At 35.8% G+C, this 25,414-nt stretch overlaps 3 protein-coding genes across 3 annotated transcripts in view; 1 reads left to right on the top strand and 2 right to left on the bottom strand.

Moving 5' to 3' along the window:
• The window catches only part of LOC125645648 (COMM domain-containing protein 9-like), a 15,718-nt gene extending 11,499 nt beyond the window's left edge, over positions 1 to 4,219 (bottom strand). The window contains exon 1 of the mRNA XM_048871289.2: positions 4,082 to 4,219. Within this exon, the coding sequence (XP_048727246.1) occupies positions 4,082 to 4,201 (120 nt within the window). The 5' untranslated portion in view covers positions 4,202 to 4,219. The remainder of the gene's footprint in view (positions 1 to 4,081) is intronic.
• A 1-nt stretch (position 4,220) lies between these two features.
• Positions 4,221 to 8,110, top strand: LOC125645649 (tripartite motif-containing protein 44-like). The gene is made up of 4 exons (XM_048871291.2): positions 4,221 to 4,384; positions 5,009 to 5,105; positions 7,615 to 7,729; positions 7,819 to 8,110. Exons 1-4 carry the CDS (start codon positions 4,371 to 4,373, stop codon positions 7,938 to 7,940), a joined length of 348 nt encoding a protein of 115 aa, XP_048727248.1. The 5' UTR covers positions 4,221 to 4,370; the 3' UTR covers positions 7,941 to 8,110.
• A 12,060-nt stretch (positions 8,111 to 20,170) lies between these two features.
• LOC125647729 (C-type lectin-like) lies at positions 20,171 to 23,271 on the bottom strand. Its single transcript, XM_048874527.2, has 5 exons — positions 22,340 to 23,271; positions 22,105 to 22,180; positions 21,315 to 21,406; positions 20,805 to 20,886; positions 20,171 to 20,593 (listed from the first exon to the last, which is right to left on the bottom strand). The coding sequence occupies exons 1-5, from the start codon at positions 22,502 to 22,504 to the stop codon at positions 20,364 to 20,366; spliced, it is 645 nt and encodes a 214-aa protein (XP_048730484.2). The 5' UTR covers positions 22,505 to 23,271; the 3' UTR covers positions 20,171 to 20,363.
• Positions 23,272 to 25,414: the final 2,143 nt, after the last annotated feature.

The following is a 25,414-nucleotide window of genomic DNA, read 5'->3' as shown; positions in this document are numbered from 1 at the left end:
ATGGTACAGTTGTTAGATGCTCTGTTGCATTTTTCAGCTGAGTCCTAGTAGCCTAACGTACAGCTATTAACAGATATATAATTTATCTCGTTATATTCTTGTTAATCTGGCAGGGATTGGCTAAACAGTGGTTGCATGAAATTCTGGGGGGTGTTTTTTAATTTTTTTTTATAAATTTGTTTTAGACTCCACCCCATCGTCGCAAACCACAGGTTATTGTTTCATTCTATGAATTTAAAAGCACAGTTTGCAACAATGACTCCACCCCTGCAAACACAAACTTTATAGGGCATACAGTGTCTGAATTTTGATGGTGAAAAATCTGAACTTCAAAGACAATGGTCAGCATTTGACAATTATGTCTGTTGAGGTCATGAGTTCTGAGGGGAACCCCCTCCCTGGAATTTCATCTAACATAAATGATGAAATGATATTTTTCCTATAAATGTAATTTAAGTTCTGTAATACATAAAAATTTGCCAGATCTAATACTATGAGGAACTGATATACTTTGTATATATTTTTGTTGTTAAACTAGCAATCATTGATTATCTAGTTAGAACTAGAACCTAGCAATGGACAATATGCACGAACATTCAGGTATTACATTTACAGATTACACATCGCAATATGGTAGGTACTTTCACACCCCCCCCCCCCTTCCTCTTCTTTTGCTATATCCTATAAAGATGGTGTTCCTTCATGTGAAAATCATTCTAAAGGCTTCTACACCTACTTTAATAGCAAGCGCAGCTAGCCAGCGTGGAGCACTGGCTTGTACTGCGAGCTCTAATGACTAAAGCACACCAAATAATCCGAGCTAAATCTAAACCTTCAACAAGAAAATGTTTTTGACACCAATCCCAGAAGTCTTGTGTTAAAAAATGGCTGAGATTTCGCAAAGTCACACCTTGGACTACGATTGTGAACTTAGGTGGATTATCATCCTAATCTTGTGGTCTCCTAGCGCGAAAATTCAGTGCAACATTAGGCGTAATGTTTAACAAAGTGTATTGTTTATGAAAGGCAGTGTAAGATGAGGTGTGACGCCATGCCTATGTTTTAACATAACGTCATAATAAGACTGACTGTGGCGGATCTAAATATTTGTTATTTCAATTTGTAAAAGTCATGCTACTGGGACAATATACGTAAACATTAGGCATACGTAATATAGCATCGAATACAAATTGTGTATAATCAATTGCAAACCACAAATCTGATTAAAACACTGAAGTCTCAAATAGAAAATGATTATGCTAACAAGAAAATAAAAAGACTAACTAAATCATTAATCAAGTCTAGTTTTGTGAATAAATCTTAATGTATCCTTACAGGGGCTCAAATATGTTGCAAATTATTATGTTACAACTAGGATTATGTACAATATTATAAATATTGTTGTAATTTTCACTTTTGAAACATGCCATTGCGACATGGGGATTGTTATATGAATTTCATTTTAAAAAAATTAGATACAGTAGGTGTACATGGGGGGGGGGGGGGGGGGGGATCCGTGAATGTATGTGCAATAGCATTAAATTTGTCGATTTATTTATAATAAATCATAAAAATACATTTATGTTCAAAGCAGTAAACAGTTTTACAAACTTGAAAGGTTTGCAACAAGAATTGGGTATTTTCATCACACAATTAGTGACTTTGATAGATTGAGAGTAGAAATAAGAGAAGTAGAGGCAGTTGAGAAAATACAGTTCAAAACAAGTTGCACGTGAAAATCACAGGGGCTAAGCCCGTTTTGGGCCCGAACCCTGTGATACCATAGATATAGAAAGGAGTCTAACTCTGACCCAGATAAAAAACTAACCACTCGCTTCAAATGCCTAAAAAATCTTAAATTAGGTACGCTATGCGTAATTTGCCGATCTCCTTGCATAGATTAATGTTTTAACTACTTGCATGCCAAATTTCAAGTCACAGGTTCTTAAAATAATAAAGATATACGTCATCGTTCTCTTGATTTCACTTGTTTATTTTTACTAGGACATTTACCGGTCCAGGTCACGGAGTCGTTTCTCGCCTATGACAACAGCGAAATTCAGACTAGTGTGGAAGATTTCGGACCTGTCAATTAAAATTTCACATCAATTATACGCTACTTACTTCCTCATATTTTATAATGTTCTTCGTGTAGGCAATACACAACTTATTTTTCCTCAGCAGCATCAACTGTTGACAATATCTGCCATTTTAATGAAAGCACTAAATACCCGACAGACTTAAAATCTCAAATACCTTAAAATTGATCAAAACATTATTCTTGTGATATTGCACCTAGAGAGTGAAATTGAACATTATTTTTTGGCTTTCTCAATTTTTTGTTTTTGTTTATTTTATTTCATTTATATTATTTTTACCCATTTCCCCCTTCTTTAAAGTTTTAGATATTTCGGGTCCTTAGTGCGTTTTTCAAAATGGCAGTTAGAGTCAGGAGTTGATGTTTTGTAAAATAAACGACCCAGATACAGCAAACATAGAGAATTTTATTAAGGTATGAGGAAGGAAGTAGCGCATAATTAATGTGAAATTTTAATTCAAAGGTCCGAAATCTTCCACACTAGTCTGAATTTCGCTGCTGTCAAAGACGAGAAACGACTCCGTGACCTGGACCGGTAAATGTCCTAGTGAAAATAAACAAGTGAAATCAAGAGAACGATGACGTTTATCTTTATTATTTTAAGAACCTGTGACTTGCAAGGAGATCGGCAAATTACGCATAGCATACCTAATTTAAGATTTTTTAGGCATTTGAAGCGAGTGGTTATTTTTTTTAATCTGGGTCAGAGTTAGACCCCTTTCTATATCTATGGTATCAAAGGGTTCGGGCCCAAAACGGGCTTAGTCCCTGTGGTCAAAATAGCAAGTCGTAGTGAAGGAAGCAGAAATAAAATATTCACATATAATATGTTTTGTTTTAATGATTTAAAATAAAACCCCGAGAGAAAACTGAAACACGATGTTTCAACTGCCTAATTTCATTCATGCATGTACTGAGTATTTGGCAAATAGACATTGTTTTAAACAGGTCCAGTCCAAAGATTATTTCTACCTATGTAGCTATTAATAGCTACCTAGGTATTTAAACCTACTTAAAGTAGCTACTTCTACCTACTTTTACCTGTTTTTGAAAATATAAATTAATAATTAAGGCGCATCTTTTAAACAGGTCAGTCATTTTATATATCGTGTTGTGCATGTGCACCGCAAAATTTGGAGTGTAAATTTGAATGCGTTATACGGGTGGAGAATGCAGAGGAAATGCATGAAAATTCGTCCCAAAAACCTTTAATGTAAAAATGCATGAAGGTAAACTTTAAAATTAATACAGATTTGTAAGACATTCTAGACTTTTTATCATGTAGCTTTGATCCTAAGCTCCTAGAAAATGGAACTCGGTGCTGTACGTTATTGATGTAAATTTGAAAGGTTATAAAGTAATCATTTTTTGTCGAATATTTTTGTGTTATTCATCGTCAGTGTAAGTGAATCAAGAAATTTGGTACACACCATATTGCGCCGTTCCTGGGTTTGGCCACGAAATGCAAGTAAAGGAAAAAGAAGGTAAAAATAGCTACCTGGAGTAGGTTTAAATAGCTACGTAGCTATAAGTAGCTACGTAGGTAGAAATAGTCTTTGGACTGGACCTGTTAAATTGAACCTGATCAAAGCATGATCATTACAAAAATGGGTACATAGCTACGCTACGCTTAGATAAAATGTTCTATCGTTAAAATGATAATGTCCTACGGACCCGATAGGGCCTGTCCCGAGACACAGTTAGATTATTCTAACTACGCTACGCTCGCTATCGTAGCACCGTCAACATATTAGTTCACACTTTCATTACATAATAACAACAAGCAAAGTACACTAAAGTGTTGGTGACAAAGGCCGAAACGGCGAAAGGGGTGTGCATGTACATTGCCATTATTAACAAAGCATTTATAATTTTGTCAAAATAAGTGTATTTACTTTTATTCTTATGAATATTTAGAGTGGAACATTAACAATCGGATGCTATATATGTTAAAACTTTTCACAAAACTGAAAAACAAAAAACCTTCATCAGAAGTTCAAGAGCACTGAAATCACAGTAAGCTGCCATTTTGATAATCACGTGATTAAATTTCCCCCATCTAAAAATAATGTGAATTTCTTTTAACCAATCAATTACGCACATAGATCCATGTGATCAAAAGCGAAATTTTTAGTTTAGCCAATTAGATCAAAGTGTATGTCACGTGGTTTAAAGACAACGACATCAATCCGGCGGGAAGTTTGGTCGTCTGCGTATCCTGAATATCCAGTAATTTAGTAAATAAAGCACACTAGTAAAAAACCAGACCAAAATGCCAGGAGAGAAGTAAGTATTTTGTAAGATTTAAGTGTCACATTATATCTTCTTTATTTATGATTACTAAGGGGATAATGTTCCATTCAATTTTTACAAGATTCTTAGGAAACATGCCGGTTTGGCATGGCTTTCCTTTGTCTTCCTTGTCGGCTTCTTTGTTCTCCGATTGAGATGTGTATATGCGGTTGATTGCTTTCCTGTTTTAAAGTATGGATTATATACATATATGTTTTAAAACTAAGATTAAGTTTTGGTTTTTGTTGCTGCCTAACTGTTCGTTGAAAATATGTTAATGAGGTCAGAAGATGAGTAATTTATGAAGAAAACGTAGGCGATGCCCGCCATTATTGGTTTTCATCGGTAACAAGGATGGAATTTAAAATCCACTTCGGGATAAGTTCTTTATGAAGCCATGCATGTGGGCATTATATGTCCATAAGGACGTAACGTAAAATCTATTTAACTATAGAATTAAAAGCGCAGTTCCTCCTAACGTGTATATTTTGGGGTGCATATGGCACGTGAACACAACAGTGTCATTGTTTTGTCACTTGATAACTGAAAATTTATTTTCATAAGGTCTATGTGATAAGTGTTTGGCACGTTTACATTGTGATTTTAATTGCATTACAGGGAAACTACAACTGAGGAAGTGAAGGCAACCGAGACCACGGAGACCAAAACAAAGGAAGTCAAGGAAGTAGAAGAAACAGAAAAGAAGGAGGTTGAGGTGTGTATGAATTGCCTTCATAAATGAAAAAAAAAAAGGCTGCGTGATTTTTATTGTTGATAACCAGAGGTTAAATTTTGAAATATCTGCTATTACCTTTTTTAATTTTTATAAATATTGTGAAATATTGGCTAGGCCAAGATGTAGTTGGTTTGGCACTTTGGTGTGTTGTTTCAGCTGTTTTTCTCTTTACAGAAGTAAAAAAAAATAGAATAGTATTTATTTCTAATACTGGTTTAATCCTCTTCCAACATAATTTTTGATGAATTTTGTCTTGATGTAATAATTGACTAGATTTGAAAACATTGTTCGGAATATTCAGGCCTTGTTCATTTTAGAAAGATATTTGTTAGGTATCATAAATGTTCTGTGTAGAGTACTTAATTTATAAAGAGATGTAACCAGGTTGTGGAACAAAGCCATGATTTCTAGTGGGAATTTTGTCTGTTTTTTGTTTGGAATTGTAATTTTATTTTTTTAATGAACATGCTATAGTGTGTAAATTACCCTGGGTTTTGTTTTATTTATATTTCTTGTGATGAGACCTTTTGGTACCAAAGTTTGATGGGGGGGGGGGGGGGGGGGGGGGTCTATTTTGAAAATCTACAACTGCTAAGAAAGACTTCTCCACTGCATCAATATTCAGTACTATCATTCACCGGGGATAGAGATGTCTTTATAGGAGTAAAAAAAAAATTAGAATGGGATGTTAAACTATACACAATCAATCAACATGCACACTAGAGTTTTTCTTTAGTCTGTTTTTATGACTATGATGCAGATAGTTTATTATTGTAGAAAAACTTGTTTGCATTGTCTTGAAATGGGGAGTTTCTAGTAATTTGGGAAATATTTGCTTATTTTCCAATGGGTAAGGATGTTTTTCTTGGACTCTGCATAGGGAAGTCAACAGCAGTTGTAGTTTCAACTACAAAGAACAAATGAGACCTCTTTGTTTCTTTGAGACATTTCACTCTAATTTACATTTTATGGACCTTTATTCGAAATCTATTTTAAAAAGTGCTCCCTCCTTCAAATTGTGGAGCCAAGTTTGTACCTTGTATGATGTAAATTGTCATAGGAAACCGACGGTTGATTACGCTTCGGTCCCCTCTCCTTTCTCTGGTCTACTCGATTGTTGAAGTAATGAAGCTCGTGTGTTTCATGAGAACAAGCAAGTAGGAATAAATGGACCCACAGGTGATGGAGAGAGAAATGAAGCGTAATCAACCATGGGTTTCCTATGATGGATATAGATATGCACAGTGCTTTGTAAAACATGATCCTGTAAATTTTGATATTGAGGTGTCATGTCATCTATGGCATTTGCGCAAGTTCCTACACAGGGTTTTTCAGTCATTTTTAGCTCACCTGGGGTGAAAGCAAAAGTGAGAATTTCTGGTTGCCTAAATCTGTCGTCTGTCTGTAAACATTTCATCTTCTCCAAAACCACTAGACCCTATTTCAACCAAACTTGGCAAACATCCTTTGGTGAAGGGCCTTCAGGTAATCCTAATGAAGGGCCATGTCCCCTTCACAGAGAATATCGCAAAATTAGGCTATTAGGATGGGGTAATTAAAAAAAATCTTGAGAACCACTGGGCCAGAAGAGCTGTTTCGTGAAAGCTTCCTGTCATAATGCAGATTCGAGGTTTTGAAAATGATGGCCCCTAGGGCCGAAATATGGGATCAAAGTTATACATACAAATATTGGGGGGGGGGGGGGGGGGGGATTAGAAATCCTCCCAAGAACCACTGAGCCAGAAAAAATATATATGAAAGCTGTCCACCAGTCCCAAAATTCCTTTTCTAAAAATCCTTTTTTTTTTTTTTTTTTTTTTTGCTAAAATTCCTTAGAAATAATAAATTCCAAGGGAAAATCCCCCCCCCCCCCCCGTCCCTATTTAAATCGGTCTTAATTTTTACTGTCAGTTCCTATTTTTTAAAATATTTCTAGTCTAGCAATTTTGAAAATACATTCCACCGAAATTTGTCTAATGAATTTGTGTAAAGTTGTTAATTGCTTTTGACTTGGTAACAAAGATGTGACTGTTACTATTATACCCAATATTGGCTTGATGACACCCTTCCTGCAGAGTATTTATTTGTGAGTATCTTTATTGTCAAAATTGCGAAAGCAAGACCATTTAAATGCCCACAACTGTCCTTATTTAGTTTATATGAAATTTGTAATATAAGCTCTAAAATTAGCTAGCTCTTATTTTATTTGTCAGAGAGTGCTGGACATTGTGCAGAATTGAGTTTGCAAGTATCATCTCTCTCCTTTACCCCATGCACACACAGAAGGGTAGATAGAGTAGGTTGGGACAAATATAGGGTTCATAAGTGTGCATGCGAATAGTTAAAAGGAAATTTGGATGGGGGTGATGTGGGCCTCCTGTTCTAATGCATGACCCAAAATGATGGCAGAACATAAGTAAAGTGTATTGCATTGTGCAACTTGGAAACTTGAGGCTTTCTGTAATGCAGGTTTGTATTTACATTTTAGACCACTACTGAGGAAAAAACAGAAAAGACGGAAGAAACAAAGACAGAATCAGAAGAGAAAACAGATGAAAATGGTGCTGAAGATAAGGATGATTCCAATCAAAATGCAAACACAGGTATCTATGATTTTAAAACGGAAACCCATATTGATGGTTACTTTGTCGTAGTGATATTTAGTATTGTCAACATGTGATTTTTGTAACAGATGAGACATCAGTAGAAAAGAGGGCGTCGGAAGAGGATTCCGAGGAGGCGAGTCCTACCAAAAAAGTGAAAAAGGACGAGGCCCCAGAAGGCGAGCAACAAGTGGAGGCAGCTTCAGCTTAGATCTCTTCATTACATTTCATTCATCTCAACTGTACAAAATCATGTTTTTATATGTTGTCTTAAGTGTTTTAAGATCATACCCATGTTACTTATTTAAGGATCAAGTGGAAGGACAGAAATTGTTTCAACATTTTTACGTTGGTGTTAATATACAATAAATATAGTCTAGTTGTGATAGTTCTGTTTCTTTTCTGATGTAAATTGAAGTACTGTCTAGATGATAAAGTGTGACAAATAGTCGACTTGTATGATAAAATGAGAGGTTAACTTAAGGGGGGGGGGGCGCATGATTTCTAGTATTCTATTTAAAATATGTGAAAACGAACGGTGAACCAGAACGTAACTACTTTACTTAAATACGGCTCATATGAACAGAAAATTCATCGTTGAAAAAACCGCGAGGATGGATAGTAACGAAAGTTACTGCGTCACTATCATCATTCATTTCCGTTACTGTCCTCGCTGTTTTTTCAACGACGAATTTTCTGCTCATATGAGGCGTATAAAAGATAAATTAACACCTGATCGTAATTTTTGCTAGTGTATGATTTTTCTTGCCTACATATCATTTGCAAATCAACAATACCAATGATGATGGTAACGATCGTTACTATCATCAGTTTAAAGGTCAAGTATAATAAAAATAGATTTGAAAATAAAGTTTATAATTCATTAAAACCCGTTTTGAAAAGTTAAATTATTTTTTTAAATCCAGGTAAATGCGCAAAATACCTATTCCAAAATCGTTGTTTATAGAAACGAATGAAGGGATTGTCACCCTTTCTTATGACGTCATCTGAGACAATTGTAGTTGTGTACGCCTGTATATCATCGTTTTAATTTCTGTGAGAAATTGCTAGTTTTAGCAACACCGTGGATAGTGACGATGAAATCCCGTAGATACATTTGAGTTTAGGGATTCAACCTTTATAATGTTTGTACCTACACCCGTTTCGAAACCATCAGATAGTAATATTTATTTATATGTTCGACAAATATCTCATTGGAATCTCATTTAGAAATTATTTACCGGGCCAGTCCATAGAAAATTGGGAATAATATTGGAAAAAAATGTTCTATCAAAAGATAACCTTTGTATTTTACGCAATCGAGGCTAATCAAAATCGGACCTCATAGATACTCGCCGTAAACTCTATTGTAGCGATTGTGAGCGTATTTAACTAGATTGACTCGCGTTTGTATTTTTTTTTTAATGGGATTTAATTGTGTGAGATTGATCAGATTCAAATTATAATGTGTTTAGCTAGATATATAGGGGATGCTTACTCCTCCTAGGCACCTGATCCAACCTCTGGTGTGTCCAGGGGTCCGTGTTTGCCCAACTATCTATTTTGTATTGCTTGTAGGAGTTATGAGATTGATCACTGTTCGTTATCTTCACCTTGCATGATGACGATGAGTCCCTTATAAATGTAGTATGAGTACGACAATATTCGAAAGATATTTCATTTAATAAAAGAAATAAAATCAATTCGAACTAGGTAATGGGTGACATTGATTTTTATGTGCAATCGCAAACTCATTGAATACAATGTCACATTAAAGCATTCAGTGGTGGATGTAGAGAGGGGTGGATTGCGTGCATCCCCCCTTTTTGGGTTTAACTTTTTATATAATTAAAATACATCCCTCCACTTGTTTTGTAGGATGTCCAGTTAATCATCACTTTGCACTTTGTTTGGAGTCAAACAGGATGATGGAAACCTGATCCTCGTTAATTTAAGTGTCACTCACTGATCCTCGTGGCTTGTCACAAATCTCAGTGTCTCTTTTCAGTTTCAGTATCCAAATTCTTCGAAATTTAGTATCTTTTGGGGGAAAAAAAACTTGATCCCTGTCCCGATTTCACATTGCAGTTCAAAGCAGCGCATTGTACCATAAATACAGGACTTTTCTATGTAAACACTATAAAACCCTATCAATGCAGTCGAAAGTTGTCTCAGATGACGTCATAAGCTACGAGCGATAACTCACGTCACAACACTTTATCGATCGCTAAGGTAAAAGTTTGACAGCGCTGTGTAATTCACGCCAAGTGATTTTCATCAAAATTGCCATGGAAATTAATCCATAAGTGTACGACAGACATTTTTCTGTATAAAACTCAAGTTTTAGGAAAATCACCGTACTTGACCTTTAATACCAGTGAAGACGCAGATATTCAGTTGAGGGACGACTATTTTACGAGTAGATCATTATACTACCACCGCTTTGATGAATGGAATTTTGTGTGCTGACGTCATGCTTCAAGAAATCGAATGGCGAGGCGGCGACCTAACTCAAGCGATGCTTGATTAGTCGGTGTTGGGACCGTTTAAACAGCGATAGCAACGTATTATGAAAAGAACGAACAGTACTGATCAATACGTGATATCGGAACTATTTAGAAAAAAAAGTCGCGAAAAGCATGCGTCACTTGGGCAACTCTTGTAAATAAATTAATGATTGCTAAAGAAACCTATTTCTGATGCAAAAATATCTGTCTGGTTTGAAAGTTGTTATTCATAATGTTGCAAGTGGGTGCTAAAAACAAGTTACTGGTAAATTTCTTATCTCCGTTAAGAAACAAAGTGATAGGAAGTTAATAAATTTTCTTTATGCATGTGTGGGGATATAAATTTACTTGATTAGATTTATTTTTACGAGTCATTAAAGAACCGACCGCTACGAAATCGTATAGACCTATTTCAATTGGTTTTCATCCGTCGTGCGTTAACAATTGAACATTTTTAACTTCTTCATAACTACCAGTCCAATTCTTTTCAAATTTGGTATGAAGCATCATTGGGACAAGGGGGACATAAATTGTAAATTTCAGGACTCCAGCACCCCTAAGGGCGGGGCCAAAATTGACAAATTTTCAAAAATCTTCTCGAGAACCACACACATGTAAGAAAAACTAAATGCATAGTTATGGAGAGCAGGAAGGCCTCTACCAAAATTGTAAAGATCTCCAGGGTAGGGGTTCTGACCCCAGGGCGGGGCCAAACTTGTTATATAGTGTTTATGTGGAAATCTTAAATTACATCTTTAATCTTATTGAAAGTAAATAGATATTTATATAACAGGTAGTCCTTTACCAAAATTGTAAATTTGATGATCCCAGGGGTAGGGTTTTGGTATCAGAGTGGGGCCAAAATGTGAACAATAAACATTTTTAACTTCTTGATAACTATCATTTCAAATTTGGTATGGAACAAAGGGAACACAAATTGTAAATTTCAGGATTCCTGCACCCCATGGGGCAGGGCAAAAACTTCGCAAAAATGACAAATTTTCAAAAATCTTCTCAAAAACCACACACATGTAAGAAAAACTGAATGTATAGTAATGTAGAGGAGGAAAGCCTGTACCAAAATTGTAAATTTCATGATCCCTTGGGTAGGGGTTCTGACCCCAGGGCGGGGCCAAACTTGTGATTAGTATTCAGGTGACCGATAAGGCCTGTGGGCCTTTTGTTTTTTAGTTTACGATTTTAGGTTTGAGCTAAGATGTTTCTACAAATATAACGGCACCTTTTTTTTCTCCGTTTGCTCCCCACCCCCAACTTTCAAATTCGATGCTAAACTGCCTGGGCTCGCTGTATCGAATATGAATAATTGCCCAAGTAAATGCATTAAACATGATCTCGTTGAGTATACTAAATGTTAAAACCGCGACGGAATCGGAGACGAAATAATGTTTCTGATATTCCGTATTGGTCATGTTGGGGATTATATCCCCAAGTGAAATCCATCGTACAAGAAAAAGGGGTGATGAGGGTAATTGAAAAAAAAAAATTGTCTGTAAAGGATGAGATGCTAAAATATTTCTGCATGTGCATATGGTACATTAATGTAGATTCGTCTTATTTTGTACACGTGAACATCCCTCTAATTTGGTAAAAAAATAATTTTTAAAGATGTATATTGAGAGGTGAAGATAACAAACAGTGATCAATCGGTGAAGATAACAAACAGTGATCAATCTCGAAACTCCCATACACAGTTACCACAGGCACTTGTTTCTGTAAATAACTTATGACCTCTGTATACTAATAATAACACAAGGTACCTAGTTTCAAATGGCACCCCCCCCCCCCCCCCCCCCCCCCGAGAATGTCGGCCTGTTGAGCTTCCAGGGAATATGCTATGTAAATGTACTTACTACCGTTCTCTTGTACAATCATTCAACTAAAAAACCATGTATGGCATGACTGCATTTATTGCCTATTATCTCCGAAAACTGCAACAAACCATGGGTCTACAGCCCGATTTTCCGTTTTATACCACGAAGTGCTACGTACTGATACCGCACAGAATGAAAATTGTATATTTGTTGTGTTGAAAAGTTTTATTATCACAATAAATTGATACGATGTTTATTACCAAAAAATCTTGAAAAAATAATAATATTGCTTTGTTAACAAAATGAAAAATTTGAATTGAAGACGCTGTACGCTATTTTTAGTTACTCCAAAAAAACCAAAGCTGTTCGTACGTTTCGGGATTTTACATGTCAGAAGATAGAAGCTAAGACTTCCCGAGTGGAGATTTAAAAATATTTTCGTGTCGGAATCATTTCTGATGAAGATAATAATGAAATGATGACTTACTGTAAATACAACTTCGTTAACTAGTTAGAGAAATATTTCTGCAAATTGCATGTTTCATGCAGATCTATGGAAAGTCAGAGAAAATACAGATAAAAGATTATTTGGAAGTATGCAAAAATAGAGCAAGGACAGTTTTTTAGTGATGTGTTATTGACTTTGTGGTATGTATTGATGTAACAAGTACCTGTTGTCAGATTGGAGTTTTATGAAACCCACCATAAGTACCAAGAACGCTGCAGGCACATATCAATGTTTTTCGGAGGCGACTGGCCAACCCTTTTAATTGACAATGAACATTTAACTGTTATTTTCATGCATGCAAATGAAGATATATTGCGAGAATGGCCCCTCCACTATTTTTGATAGTACTATGTAGTAGTGAATGAGAAGATATTAATGCATGTATAAAGCTTGAAAGTTATAAATTGAAGCTCTGGAGCAAAGAATGACCCCCCTCCCAGCCTGAGGGAAAAAAAATTGAGACAGCAATGACGAACACAATAACAACCCCTCCCCCACCTATGCACACACTAATTTTAAGGTTCTGAAGATCTTTATCATGACTATTATATTTTTATCATTGCCTGTCAGGAAATTTAAACAAGTCATGTGCAACTTCCAACTTCTTCAGCGAACCGCATCCCTAATTTTACGGATCTGTGCCGATATGGAAAAATTCACAGGCATCTGAAGTATGAACACCACTACCCCCTCCCCCCTTTCTGATTTTTTGGGGCGGCGATAATTGCGATTTATGTAATCGTGAACATGCTTTTTGTAAGCCTTATACTTACCTTATACTGTTTATAATAAGTATATTTTATTATACCAGTCCAGTAGAAGGCCAATCTCTAACGCTTGTGAAAAGCGTGAAACGACTACATCAATCGAAATTGGGATGAGAGAGACCAGAAATCCACACATTTTGGAAGAATTGTCACCGCAAAACAAAAAAAACAAAAAAAAATCAGAAAGGGGGGTTGGGGGGTTATAGTTGTATAGACCTATATATCAGGTGTCTGTGGAAAAAATATGGGGGGGGGGGGAAGGAGTCCCCTTTATTATTTGTAGCATTTCCCCCTTAATTTTAGTAACTAAATTATATGAAATAAGATCAATTGTGGTTAATGGTCACCATTAAAATCATCCCTTTGCCTGTTATTTTTAACTCATCTCTGACGCTCCATCTTTCTATAAATAAGAATTCCAAACGTAATTTTAGAAGAGCGTGCTAGCCAGTCAAAATCGCCCACGTATTCTGCGCGGTATCAGTACATAGCACTTCGTGGTATAAAACGGAAAATCGAGCTGTAGACCGATGTTTTGATGCAGTTTTCGGCGATAAGAGGCAATGAATGCAGTCATGTCATACGGTTTTTAAGTTGAATGATTGTGCAATACAACGGTAGTAAATACATTTGTATCACATATTCCCTGGAAGCTCAAAAGGCCAATATTCTCAGAGGGTACCATTCTGTGTCATTTGAAGCTAGGTACCGTGTGTTGTTATTAGTATACAGAGGTCATAAGTCATTTACAGAAACAAGTGCCTGTGTTAGCTACACGTAAAGGGAATACCAATTATAGCATTTCAAATCGGTTGTGGAAAGACATGCACACTTACACATTATTGGAACCATAATACTTTTAATATATCCAAATATATTATCATTGTAAACTATACGATATGATTTGGATCATAATGGTGTAGTCACAATATATATTTAGAGGTACTTGTTTTCAGGAACCCCCCCCCCCCCAACAACCTTGAGTTGACTTAATTTTTTGATGTTGAAAATCTCTCTAATGCTTGTCGGGACTTGTAACGACGACCAGATAAGAACGTTTCAAGTTTTGGAAAAAGAAAAAAGTCGTATGGGGCTAGATCTGGAGAGTATAGTGGGTGTGGCAAGACGGTATAACCTCCGACGTATGTGATGGAGCATTGTCATGAAGTAGACGAACATGCCTCAAACAGCGCGTCGTTTGTGATAATATTTCTAGAGCTTTTTAGCCGAGTTGCAATGAAGTTGAACTCGGCTATTGGTTTGGTGATGCGGGCGGGTGGGTTGGCGGGCGGTTGGGCGTCAACCATTGGTTTCCGGATGATAACTCGAAAAGTTTACAATCTAATCAAATGAAACTTTGATATATTGTTGGGTACCAGGTAAGGAAGACCCCTATTGATTTTGGAGAAAAATTGTCAAAGGTCAAGGTCACAGTGACCGAAAATAGAATGAAAATTTCAAAAAAATTTGATTTCCGGATGATAACTCAGAAAGTTTAAATCCGAATCAAATGAAACTTTGATATATTGTTGGGTACTAGGTATGGAAGACCCCTATTGATTTTGGAGAAAAAGGTCAAAGGTCAAGGTCACAGTGACCGAATATTGAATGGAAATTTCAGAAATATTTGGTTTCCGGATGATAACTCAGAAAGTTTAAATCCGATTCAAATGATACTTAACGATATTGTTATGTACCAGGTAAGGAAGACTTCTATTGATTTTGGAGAAAATGGGTCAAAGGTCAAGGTCACAGTGACCGAAAATAGATTGAAAATTCCCCCCCAAAAATTAGTTTCCGGAGAATAACTTGAAATTTTTTAATTTGAATCAAATGAAACTTGGTTATATTGTTGGATACCAGCAAAGCAAGGCCCCTATTGATTTTGGAGAAAAAAGGTCAAGGTCACAGTGACCAAAAATAGATTGAAAACTTCAGACAAATATGGTTTCTGGACAGTAACTTGAAAAGTTTAAAACTGAAATTAGTTCTTCACAATTATAAATATGCCACATCATTCCTGACTTTACATTGTATCCCATGCAACTCGGCTTATGCACCCCTGGGTGCATATATTAATTTTTTTAGTATAACATCTCGGTAACACCGACCTGTAACACTTTTGGCCTTCGGCATCGGAATTTGCATGTACGCCTATACCATCACATGAGAAGAATATGCAATAAAGGACCTTCTTTGTGCTTATGGTTCTTTCTACAGTGTTTAGTTAGCCATATTTTGTTTCCAATTTTTCTTATTGGTTCGAAATAGTGAACCCATGTTTCGATTTGGAAATTGTCTTTGATTGAATTTCGGAAACATTTTTGAGCAATTGCTTAGCGGTCTGTACTCGTACTCGTTTTTTGTCATCTGTCAATACATGCGGTATTCATCTGGCAGAAATCTTTCGTACTTTCAAAATACGCGATAGCGATATGCCAACAGCTATGGCAATATAGTCACAGGTCGGCCAGATTTTGGTGAATCTTTGACGGACTCTGTGCTAGTCAGAAATTTCTTTCTTTACTTACAAACTGTCTCATAAGATACCTTATCAGACCCAAAAACTTCCCCCAAACCAGTAAAAATCTGCATTACCGAATGACCGAGTTTTGTGCGAACTTTTATATAAGCTCTAATTTCTTCAATATTCTCAACCCGTTTCCCAACCATTTTTACAACAGTGGTTAACGACTGGCTCTATTGAAATTAGTTTGAAACTATGTGGAGATGAAGGTTTGTGTTTATACCGTTGGAAAGGTATTGAATAAAGCTATTCAAGAGTATCATCATCCACGAAATCGTGCAAAGCGTTATCGCGCTGTGGTGCAATACACATTACATATCCATCAGTCCTCGTATATTAGATGCTTGTATTGCTTTTGTAGAGGCGGTCAAGCAGGTGCTTAATCAGATGTACATGCATATCGGCCAATCAATGAAAGGAGTAATCGATAAAATCTGAAGACTGCTTGTTAAAATTCATCTTTCTCTAAACCCACCCCGTAGATAAGTTGATATATAGGCCGTATTATCTTCATTTAGGAACAATCAGATTAAAATCAGATCTTTTCAAGTTTTACCCCCTCACGTAGATCGATACACTAGGATCTGAAGTGAAGTAACCCAATAGAGGGTCACGTCCTCATGACCTTTCGTTTGGAATATTAACGAGAACTATCAGCCAATGAGACTGTGCCATACAAATAATGACGTCCCAGTTAATTCGTAAACAAGTCAGTTATCTCTCTCCCATGAATATTATTCCACACAATAAAATTGTATGTGCTCACATAAGGATTTTCAAAACTTTCACAATAATGCCCAATTTATTCCGTTCACAGAAACAACAACGTACACGATGAAATACAACCAAATTTGGTAAATTGTCAATTAGGATTCATGTATGCGATTTGAATACTTGTCAAGATACAGTCATCCTCCAAAAGTATTCGTAAAAATCAAAATGACCGCCTGATGTAAACAAAATCATAATATAACAGAAATGTCTACAGTGCACATTCCAGAGTGATTCTTAAACGTTATGAAATCGTAATATCCTTGTCGTCTGCATGATGTGGGAAAACCCCTTGTAAACAAAGATTTCCCCTTTCGACCCATCTTTGTTTACAAGGAGTTGACAAATGAGCAGAAAACATACATATCTGCGCTTTACAATGCAAACGTTGAAAAGATAGACACTATAAGATTGTCAGGCTTGAAACAATGCACTATGTACAGTTTTCTTCGACGATATGTACGACGAGGAAAACAAGCCACAATCCAGGCGACCAAAAGAATTCGGTGTTCGTGATGCAAGAGTTCTTTCGGGGACAGCAAATAAACCTGTATCGCCGAGAGTCTGTGGAAAATATAACCAACTATTTTAATAACGGGAGAAATCGTGCTTTTTCGAAAAGGACAGTTGAGAGGAAATTACACGAAGATGCAGGCTATCATAAGCGGACAGTGAAGAAAGCTATTATAATTCGTGAGGTCAACAAGAAAAATCATGTGGCCTGGTTCAGAGGCAATCTCCATAAAATTGTTAATGCACATTGGAATAAAGTCATCTTCAGTGATGAATGTACGGTTATTAATGGACAAAACACTCGTGTCAGAGTATGGAGAACAGTGGGAGAAGGATACCTGCCTGACTGTATTACGTTAACTTTAATGATATGGGGGTGCATCACATTTCATGGTATTGAGACAATTTGTATAGTTGATGGAAATAGCAATGTAAAAAAGTACATTTCTATCCTTGATGACAACCTGTGGTCTGTTATTGTACGACATTTCGCGGATGGAAACTATATATTCCAAGATGACAATGCCCCAGTACGGTACATAGGGCCCGTAGAGTTCAAGATTTCCGTAGAAATAAGCAACGTAAGTCCATAGTTTGGCCAGCTCAGAGTCCTGACCTTCATATCATCGAAAACGGTTGGTGGATTTTGAAAAAAGAACTTCAAAAACAAGTGGCAAACATTAGCGATGTCCGTGAATTGGAACACGCCATACGGGATGTTTGGACGAACATACCCATTATGTACATCCAAAACTTGTATAAATCCCTTCCAAGACGTATTTTGAGATAAGAAACATAACAAAATACTGAAGTAAGTGTTTCAACGTTTTTATTATATGTTATTAAATTCCAAGCGGTACCAACTTTACTCACTTGGCGGCAGCCATTTTCTTTGTTTTCTTACGAATACTTTTGTCGGATGACTGTAGTTGATGAAGTGGACTTTGGAAAATCTCTTCCTTACCAATAATTGATACCAATGAAAACTAGAACTGTTCTTTCAGGACTAATACCCCCGCTGGGCACACGTTATAATGGATAAAAACAGACTTCCACAGATCAAAGCAGAAGTTGTCTAATCAAATGGTCATCTAGTATATTAGATCGTCGATATTGATAGGAAGATAAATCAATCCTATATTGATCTTCATACAACCATTACAAAACGATTATGATTCGATATGGTCAGTAAAGGTATGTGATTATAAGAGTGGTACTTATCGATTGATTGATTGTATCTTGCTTAAAATTATGTACATCCAAAACTTTTCACTCATATGTAGACGTCACCAAGACCGGTGAAGGGCTTCAAATTTAGGCCTATGCTCGGCGCTTATGGCCATTGAGCATTGATGGTTCTTTAGCGTGCCACACCTACTGTAACAAGGGACATCCGTTTTTAAGGTCATCTCCGAGGACCCGTGATATCAGTACGATACCATGTTTGCTTTGTCGATATCGTAACTACATTGTGTCTTGGACATAACTCACAAAGAGACCCCCTTTTAAAGAAAACAAAAATTAGCATAATTTTCTAATACATTGAATATTTTAATTCAAAATAAGAAATGCATAATTTCAGTCAAAGAACAATGTATTTACAACGTTTATGGCCATTGAGCAGTGATGGTTCTTTAGCGTGCCACACCTACTGTAACAAGGGACATAATGCATAATTTCAGTCAAAGAACAATGTATTTACACGTCATATCTCTTCAGGAATTTTTAAGATATACTCTTTTTAGTTTAAAAATGACCTAAGTCCATAAGTAGAAAAAACCCTGTAAATTGGAGAAAAAAATGTTCAATCAATATGAAAATACCAGATGCACATCATCATATGGTGAGTAAGGAGTGTACAAAGTTTCAGAAAAATCCATGCACCAGTTTCTTAGAACATGCGCGGACAAAATCATGTCTACAGACAGACTGACATGCTAATTCCATTTTACCCCCAAACTTCGTTTGCGGGGGTGGGGAGGGTGGGGGTAAAATCACCTTTTCACCCTGTGTTTTAGTTTTAAGGACTACTGACGTAAAACATTTGGGGCACACACCTGTATCGGTATTTTCAGCCATGTTGAGATTTAGAGCGCTGCTAATCAACTGCTTTCTTTCGTCGGTCAATTCTAATTTTCTATCCAAGAATTTCTTTTTTATTGTTTCCTCTCCATCGGGATTTTTAACAGGCTGAATAAAACAACCCCCGCATAGAATGCATATATATTATTACATTGCATGTTTTGACGGATGTGCAGCCCGATCATGGGCGCAATCATCTTTAACGTATGTAAATTGACAGAAGGGATCGCTGGCAGAAATCCGACAGCGTGTATTTGATTGACTTAGCGAAAGGTCATGCGGACGTGACCCTCTATTGGGTTACTTCAGATCATTGTGTAGTGATCTACGTGAGTGGATCAAAGGTTCTGCTTTTAACCAGATTGATATAGGAAAATATTGCAACACAAACAATAGACTATGGGTTAATTATAAAAGCATAGTGCTAAAATATGTTATAGCTGAGCAATATTTTCAACTACACAATTGCACCTAAAGCCGTTTCTCATATGATAATCAAATTGAAAGCTCCTCCATGTTAACACCATCTAAGCATGTCAGTGACGATATTTGAAAGGTTTTTTTCGCTTGACATCATCAGTGTTGAATCTGGCGATAAATCAGAATTCTTACTTTCAAAACTAGTGTATATTTTAAAGTCCATACCTCCAAAAATGCAACAGAATTAAGATGTATGTAATTATCACTATGGGTTATTTGTGCAAAATGAAATGTGTTTTATACCATACTTTAGTGCTATTAGCTACAAGAGTTTATACATTTCAATTCAATGCAATAAATTCTCAGCGCTACAATTCCTCAAGAAACTTCTTAAATTTATATTCTGGAATCCCATCATGTAGGCGTGGTTTTACCAAGTCTACACCATTACTGTTGTTACCACAGCGAATAAAAGACAATATAACTATTTGGTGTTAAAATCTTTTATTTCATACTTCAGTTGCACGAAAATTTTGAACGTCAGCACTCATGACTAAATGCCCAGTAAAAAGAATACTATGCTTTCTGTGCAAACGTTCTATGTCAAAAGAGTTCATTAACAACTTGATGATCGATGGCAATCTGTAAAACCAATAGTAAATTTAGCAATTTAATTCAGCAGCGTTATCACTCTTGTTCCACCTTGTCTATCTCTTTTTCTTGCATAAAGTTTGAAGTTGGTGAACCCCGCATTTTGTTACGCTCCAATGGAGTTTTCCTCCACGTGCATAAACATAAGGGCAGTATTTTTTGCCACTTGAATCTTTGGGTTCCTCATTCCAAGCAGTATACGTCGACATCTTGCCAGAAGAAGACCACCTCCACTTCCCGTTCTTTGCTTTGTCTGAGGCATCGATCCAAGCGAAATGTTTTAAACCTATAGAATCATGCTAAATGTTATTACTTTCCAAGATAAAATAGATTGAAGCTGTTAATAATGATAAATTTCAACATAATATGATTAGTTCAAAAATTTTAAATGCTGTTTGGGCATACAATTAGAAATTAATGTTTCATGATGTCAATAGTATCATGATATTCTACAGTCTATTATATTCTGAAATTTGAATAGAAATGTATCGAATTACCTGTAAATGTCTTATAAAGCCATAGATGTTCACTTTCTGATATTATGTCAGCCAAATTTGCCTTGAGTGTTTTGCATGCGCTCTGGTGTTGCAAGATAAAAAAAAAAAAAACTATATTATATTGACGTGATGAAAAAATTCTTGGACACGTCTTAGAAATTTATACATAGATTACATTTCACGAGAAGATGTGAACGTGAACACTTGGATGTGTATTTATCAAACATTTTCTGACTGAGGAAACATGTTTCTACTGATGAACAGTCACTGTTGATGTTAACAAGATTATCCAGATGTCAAGGTTAAAATATACAGTTCCTGGTGAGTTTGAAAGACCATTCAGATGTCAGGGTTAAAATTTACAGTTCTTGGTGAGTTTGATACATTTCTTTATACATTAAAATAATTTAACATTTTCAGTTTCACAACATTTCTTATCAGTTTTGAGAAGAAGAAGAAACCAAATAAATAAGCCATTAATCATTGAACTAGTTTACATAATTAGTTTACCTTTCCTGAATTCCAAGCCCTTTTGTCAGACAGAAGCTTATAACAGTTCCTTGAGAATTTTTTCCAGTCCTTGGGACATTCCCTGTCATTCTCTGTAAAATATTATTGTAAATGAGTATATCTTTTAGTGATAAAGGTCCAAATGATTACTTAGTATTCATTCATTTGCTAAATCAGGGTGCGGCGATTTGTTATCAGTTCTATAACACAATTTAAAAAACCTAAATGACTGTTCGGTATGTACATACAGACAGATATACATACATAAATACCAAGGAAAACCCATGAAAGGTTATTTCCAATGGGTCCTTTGATGCACGGATGTTGGCACTAGAGGGTCATTATGTGGGAGGAAACCGGAGTACCCGGAGAAAACTCACGTGTCCGAGTTGGCGACCACCATACCCTAGAATCTAACATACCCTCTCACATCCAATCTCTGCCGATCACGGGGATCGAACTCAGGTCGAAGCGGTGAGAAGCGAAAGCAATACCTCTGCGCTACCTGGACTCCATTAATTATTAACCTATAAACTCTCAAACTTCTATTGAGATTGATCAGTGTTCGTTATCTTCACCTTTTCATATTTGTGTTTCGACCTTTAAACATGCCTCCAAATTCTCTTTATTTCTATTTCAGATTATTGTAAACAATATAAACACTGTTTATTTTGTCTACGATTGATATAGAATAAGATTGTTCAGTGTGATATATAGATGTATCATTTATTCGTAAGAACAACAATTTTCATCTAGATTTATTTAGAATATTTTCAAATGAATATGTTACCCTTCTTTTCTTCTGCAGATGACGAACATCCTGAATGGGTACAAATGGTTTTAACTTTTGTTTCAAAATGTGTTTCCTTTAATATAATAAACATGACAAGGAAAATAAATTAAATGGTTACCGCTAACAGTCTCATCACGAAAAACATAATAATGTGAGATCAGTTTTTCAAAGTGCATTTCATTTCAAACTAAAAACAAATCAATAAACAAAATGAAATAACGTTGAAAATTACCGTCAACAAATAACCATTTGCTTTGGCGGATTTTTGAAATCCGGCATGAACATCGTGAAGTTTCTCTTGGAAGACAACAAAATCGACAGGTTTTCCTGGCAGTGCGTTAGCGTTCGCTGGAAGGACATTGGCTGCAATGTAAAGGCAAAACAGAGAAAACATCATCTTTGAATACCATCTAATTTCTGGAAGACAAGAGATTTGTTATACACTCTGATGCCTGAATAAATTTAACGACTTTTATGTGGTTGACATTGTTATTAAATAACGAAATTGCATGACCACGTGAACAGGTTGTTTTGATTGTGTGTTTGCATGTGTCTTAAATTACAGAAAGAGAGTATAGGAAACTGATATTTTCAATTTCGCTGTTTTCTTGTCATCAATAGTTGTTTATATATGCGATGGTAATTTTGATTTCATGCTTCTAAAATATTCAATTAAGATTACACATTACATTTTATGTTTACAATCAGGTTACCCGAGTTCGATTCTCGATCCTGGCATCATGCTAAACTTAAAACGTTTACAACAAATAGTGACTTTTCCTTTTGAAGTAAAAGTCACGGATATTTAGGATATAATCATTAAAGTCACGGTAGGCTTTGGATAGAATACTCACTGTTATTACTGTAAGAAAGGTGAAGATAACGAATAGTGATCAATCTCATAACTCCTATAATCAATTCAAAATAGATAGTTGGGCAAACACGGACCCCTGGATATAGCAGAAGTGGGATAAAGTGCCTAGGAGGAGTAAGCATCCCCTGTCGACCAGTCACACCCGCCGTGAACCCTATATCTTGATCGGGTAAACGGAGTTATCCGTAGTCAAAATCATTATGTGCCACGAACGGCCCAACAATCGGTATGAAACACGTCAAACAGCATTTGACCCAAAGATAGGTTGTATTAGCAAACTAGATCGTTATAATGACCATAGAATGTGCTAAATGCTCGCTTTAAATGAGACTGTCGAAACCCCTAGCTGCACCATCAACTTGTTTGTCAGTAGCCTGCTTCGAGATGCATGTATATATACACACCATATCCAGTTGATAATAGAGTATTGCTACATAGATATGGGAAGTTGACGATGGAGAAGCTGAAATCATCCCGTTTGTCATAAAGTTGAGTTGAGTTGTTAATTTGCCGTTAATGTCTACTTTCAATAAGATATGAAGCAGAAGTGGACGACTCTTTGATGTCATTTATTTCGAGCTCACAGGGATATATCGAATCGACATATGAATGAAAGTTACTATTGTTAATAGACAAAACATCGTCGATATGTCTACTTTCAATAAGATATCTAAGTATAAAATAGAAGAGGACAACTCTGTGGTGTCTTTTATTTCGAGTTCACAGGGTTATATGGAATCGACATATGAATGAAATTCATTACTGGTAATAGATAAAATTTCCCGTGGTAATATTTATGAATCAGTGGGAGAAGACATTTTTTAAAGCGTGGATAAATTAGTCTTCTGTGGTAATGATACATGTAGTTCAGCTTCCTGAAACAAAAGAAATGTGAAAAGAGACACCATAGATTGAAGAGGAATATTTATTCGTGGTTCGAATTTCCTCCATTGTTTACATATATGTTACAGTGCAATATACTTGATTCAGACGCCTTGAGATTGAAGAAACCATATATTATCTTGTACAATAACCGGCAATGTAACTGTAGCTCCAAATTCCATGACTCAAAGTTAACCGTGGCTAACTTGTCACTTGATGTCTTTCTAAGACACGACATAGTCTTGGTAGATGAAAGCTTGTTCAGTTCCTTTCTGACATCTTTGATCTTTTAATATTGTCTTGTACAGTGGAATTGTAGATTACTTTGGATGTTTTCTTATGCCATTCACTCCTTGAAATACATCTGATGATGTTCTGTGATTCTTCGCAGGGATAACTTTGGATTTCAGCTTTTCTTTTGGACCTCTGTATACAACCTGTTCGGTAAGCGAACCATTAACAATTCTCATTACTTAAGCGACTATAACTAGAATTAGCATGTATTTCTTCACAAGAAATTAGGTTTGTATGCGATTAAATTCTGAGATAGATATATTTTTTAAAATAAAAATTGTGTGTTGGATAAAAGGTTATACTCATTACTTCCAAACAATTGAAAAGATATAGTTCTTTAAAACCAAATCTAATTACTTCTAGCATTTCTTAAAAATCATGACAAATGTCAAATGCTGCAGAGAAATGCAAATAGGCTGTAAAATATATACATGTATATCAAATTTAGTGTCAGGTTTCAAAAGCTGTTTTCTCCTGTGTACATGTTTACACAAAATATCAATCTATTTATGACAATGTATAATAAATCATACCTTGATTTTACTGGGAGAGAAAAGCTGAATGTTCACTTTCTTCCTGTCTTTGTCGTCGGTCACCGGATTCGATGATTGTAATTGTAATGAAAAGATTTATATAGCGCCCTATCAACATTAGTTCTCTAAAGCGCTTTATAAATGAAAGGTGAAGATAACGAACAGTGATCAATCTCATAACTCCTATAAGCAATACAAAATAGATGGTTGGGCAATCACGGACCCTTGGATCAGGTGCCTAGGAGGAGTATGATAGGTTGTACTGACGAACAAGATTGTTATAACCACCATATAATTTGCGAAATGCTGACTTCAATCAAGACTGTTGAAATGTGAGAGAAAAGATAATATAAAATCGATGTGCACATACATGTCAATAGAATATTCATAGTGTCAGAATTAAAATGCATAATTATTATTAATATATATCGCCGAATGTAATGATATAATTACCCTGATAACATGTAAAACAATTTAAAACAACCCTTAGGAATAATTAAATACATAGAAAGCACATAAGTATAATAACAAACTACAGTTCAAATAGCAACTGAAGATGTTTAAAAAAAAAAATGTAAGAGCACTATGTAAAAATAAAATCACCAGCTAAAAGCTAATCCAAAAAGATGCGTTTTGAGGTCCGCTTTAAAACAAGACAGTGAAGTACATTGTCTGAGTTTAAAAGGCAGAGAGTTCCAAAGACTCGATGCGGCCTTATTCAAAC

This window comes from Ostrea edulis, chromosome 6 (genome assembly GCF_947568905.1).
Source record: "Ostrea edulis chromosome 6, xbOstEdul1.1, whole genome shotgun sequence".
Lineage (NCBI taxonomy): Eukaryota > Metazoa > Mollusca > Bivalvia > Ostreida > Ostreidae > Ostrea > Ostrea edulis.
Note: the sequence above shows the minus strand (reverse complement) of the source record. Positions and strands in the feature narration are given on the sequence as shown.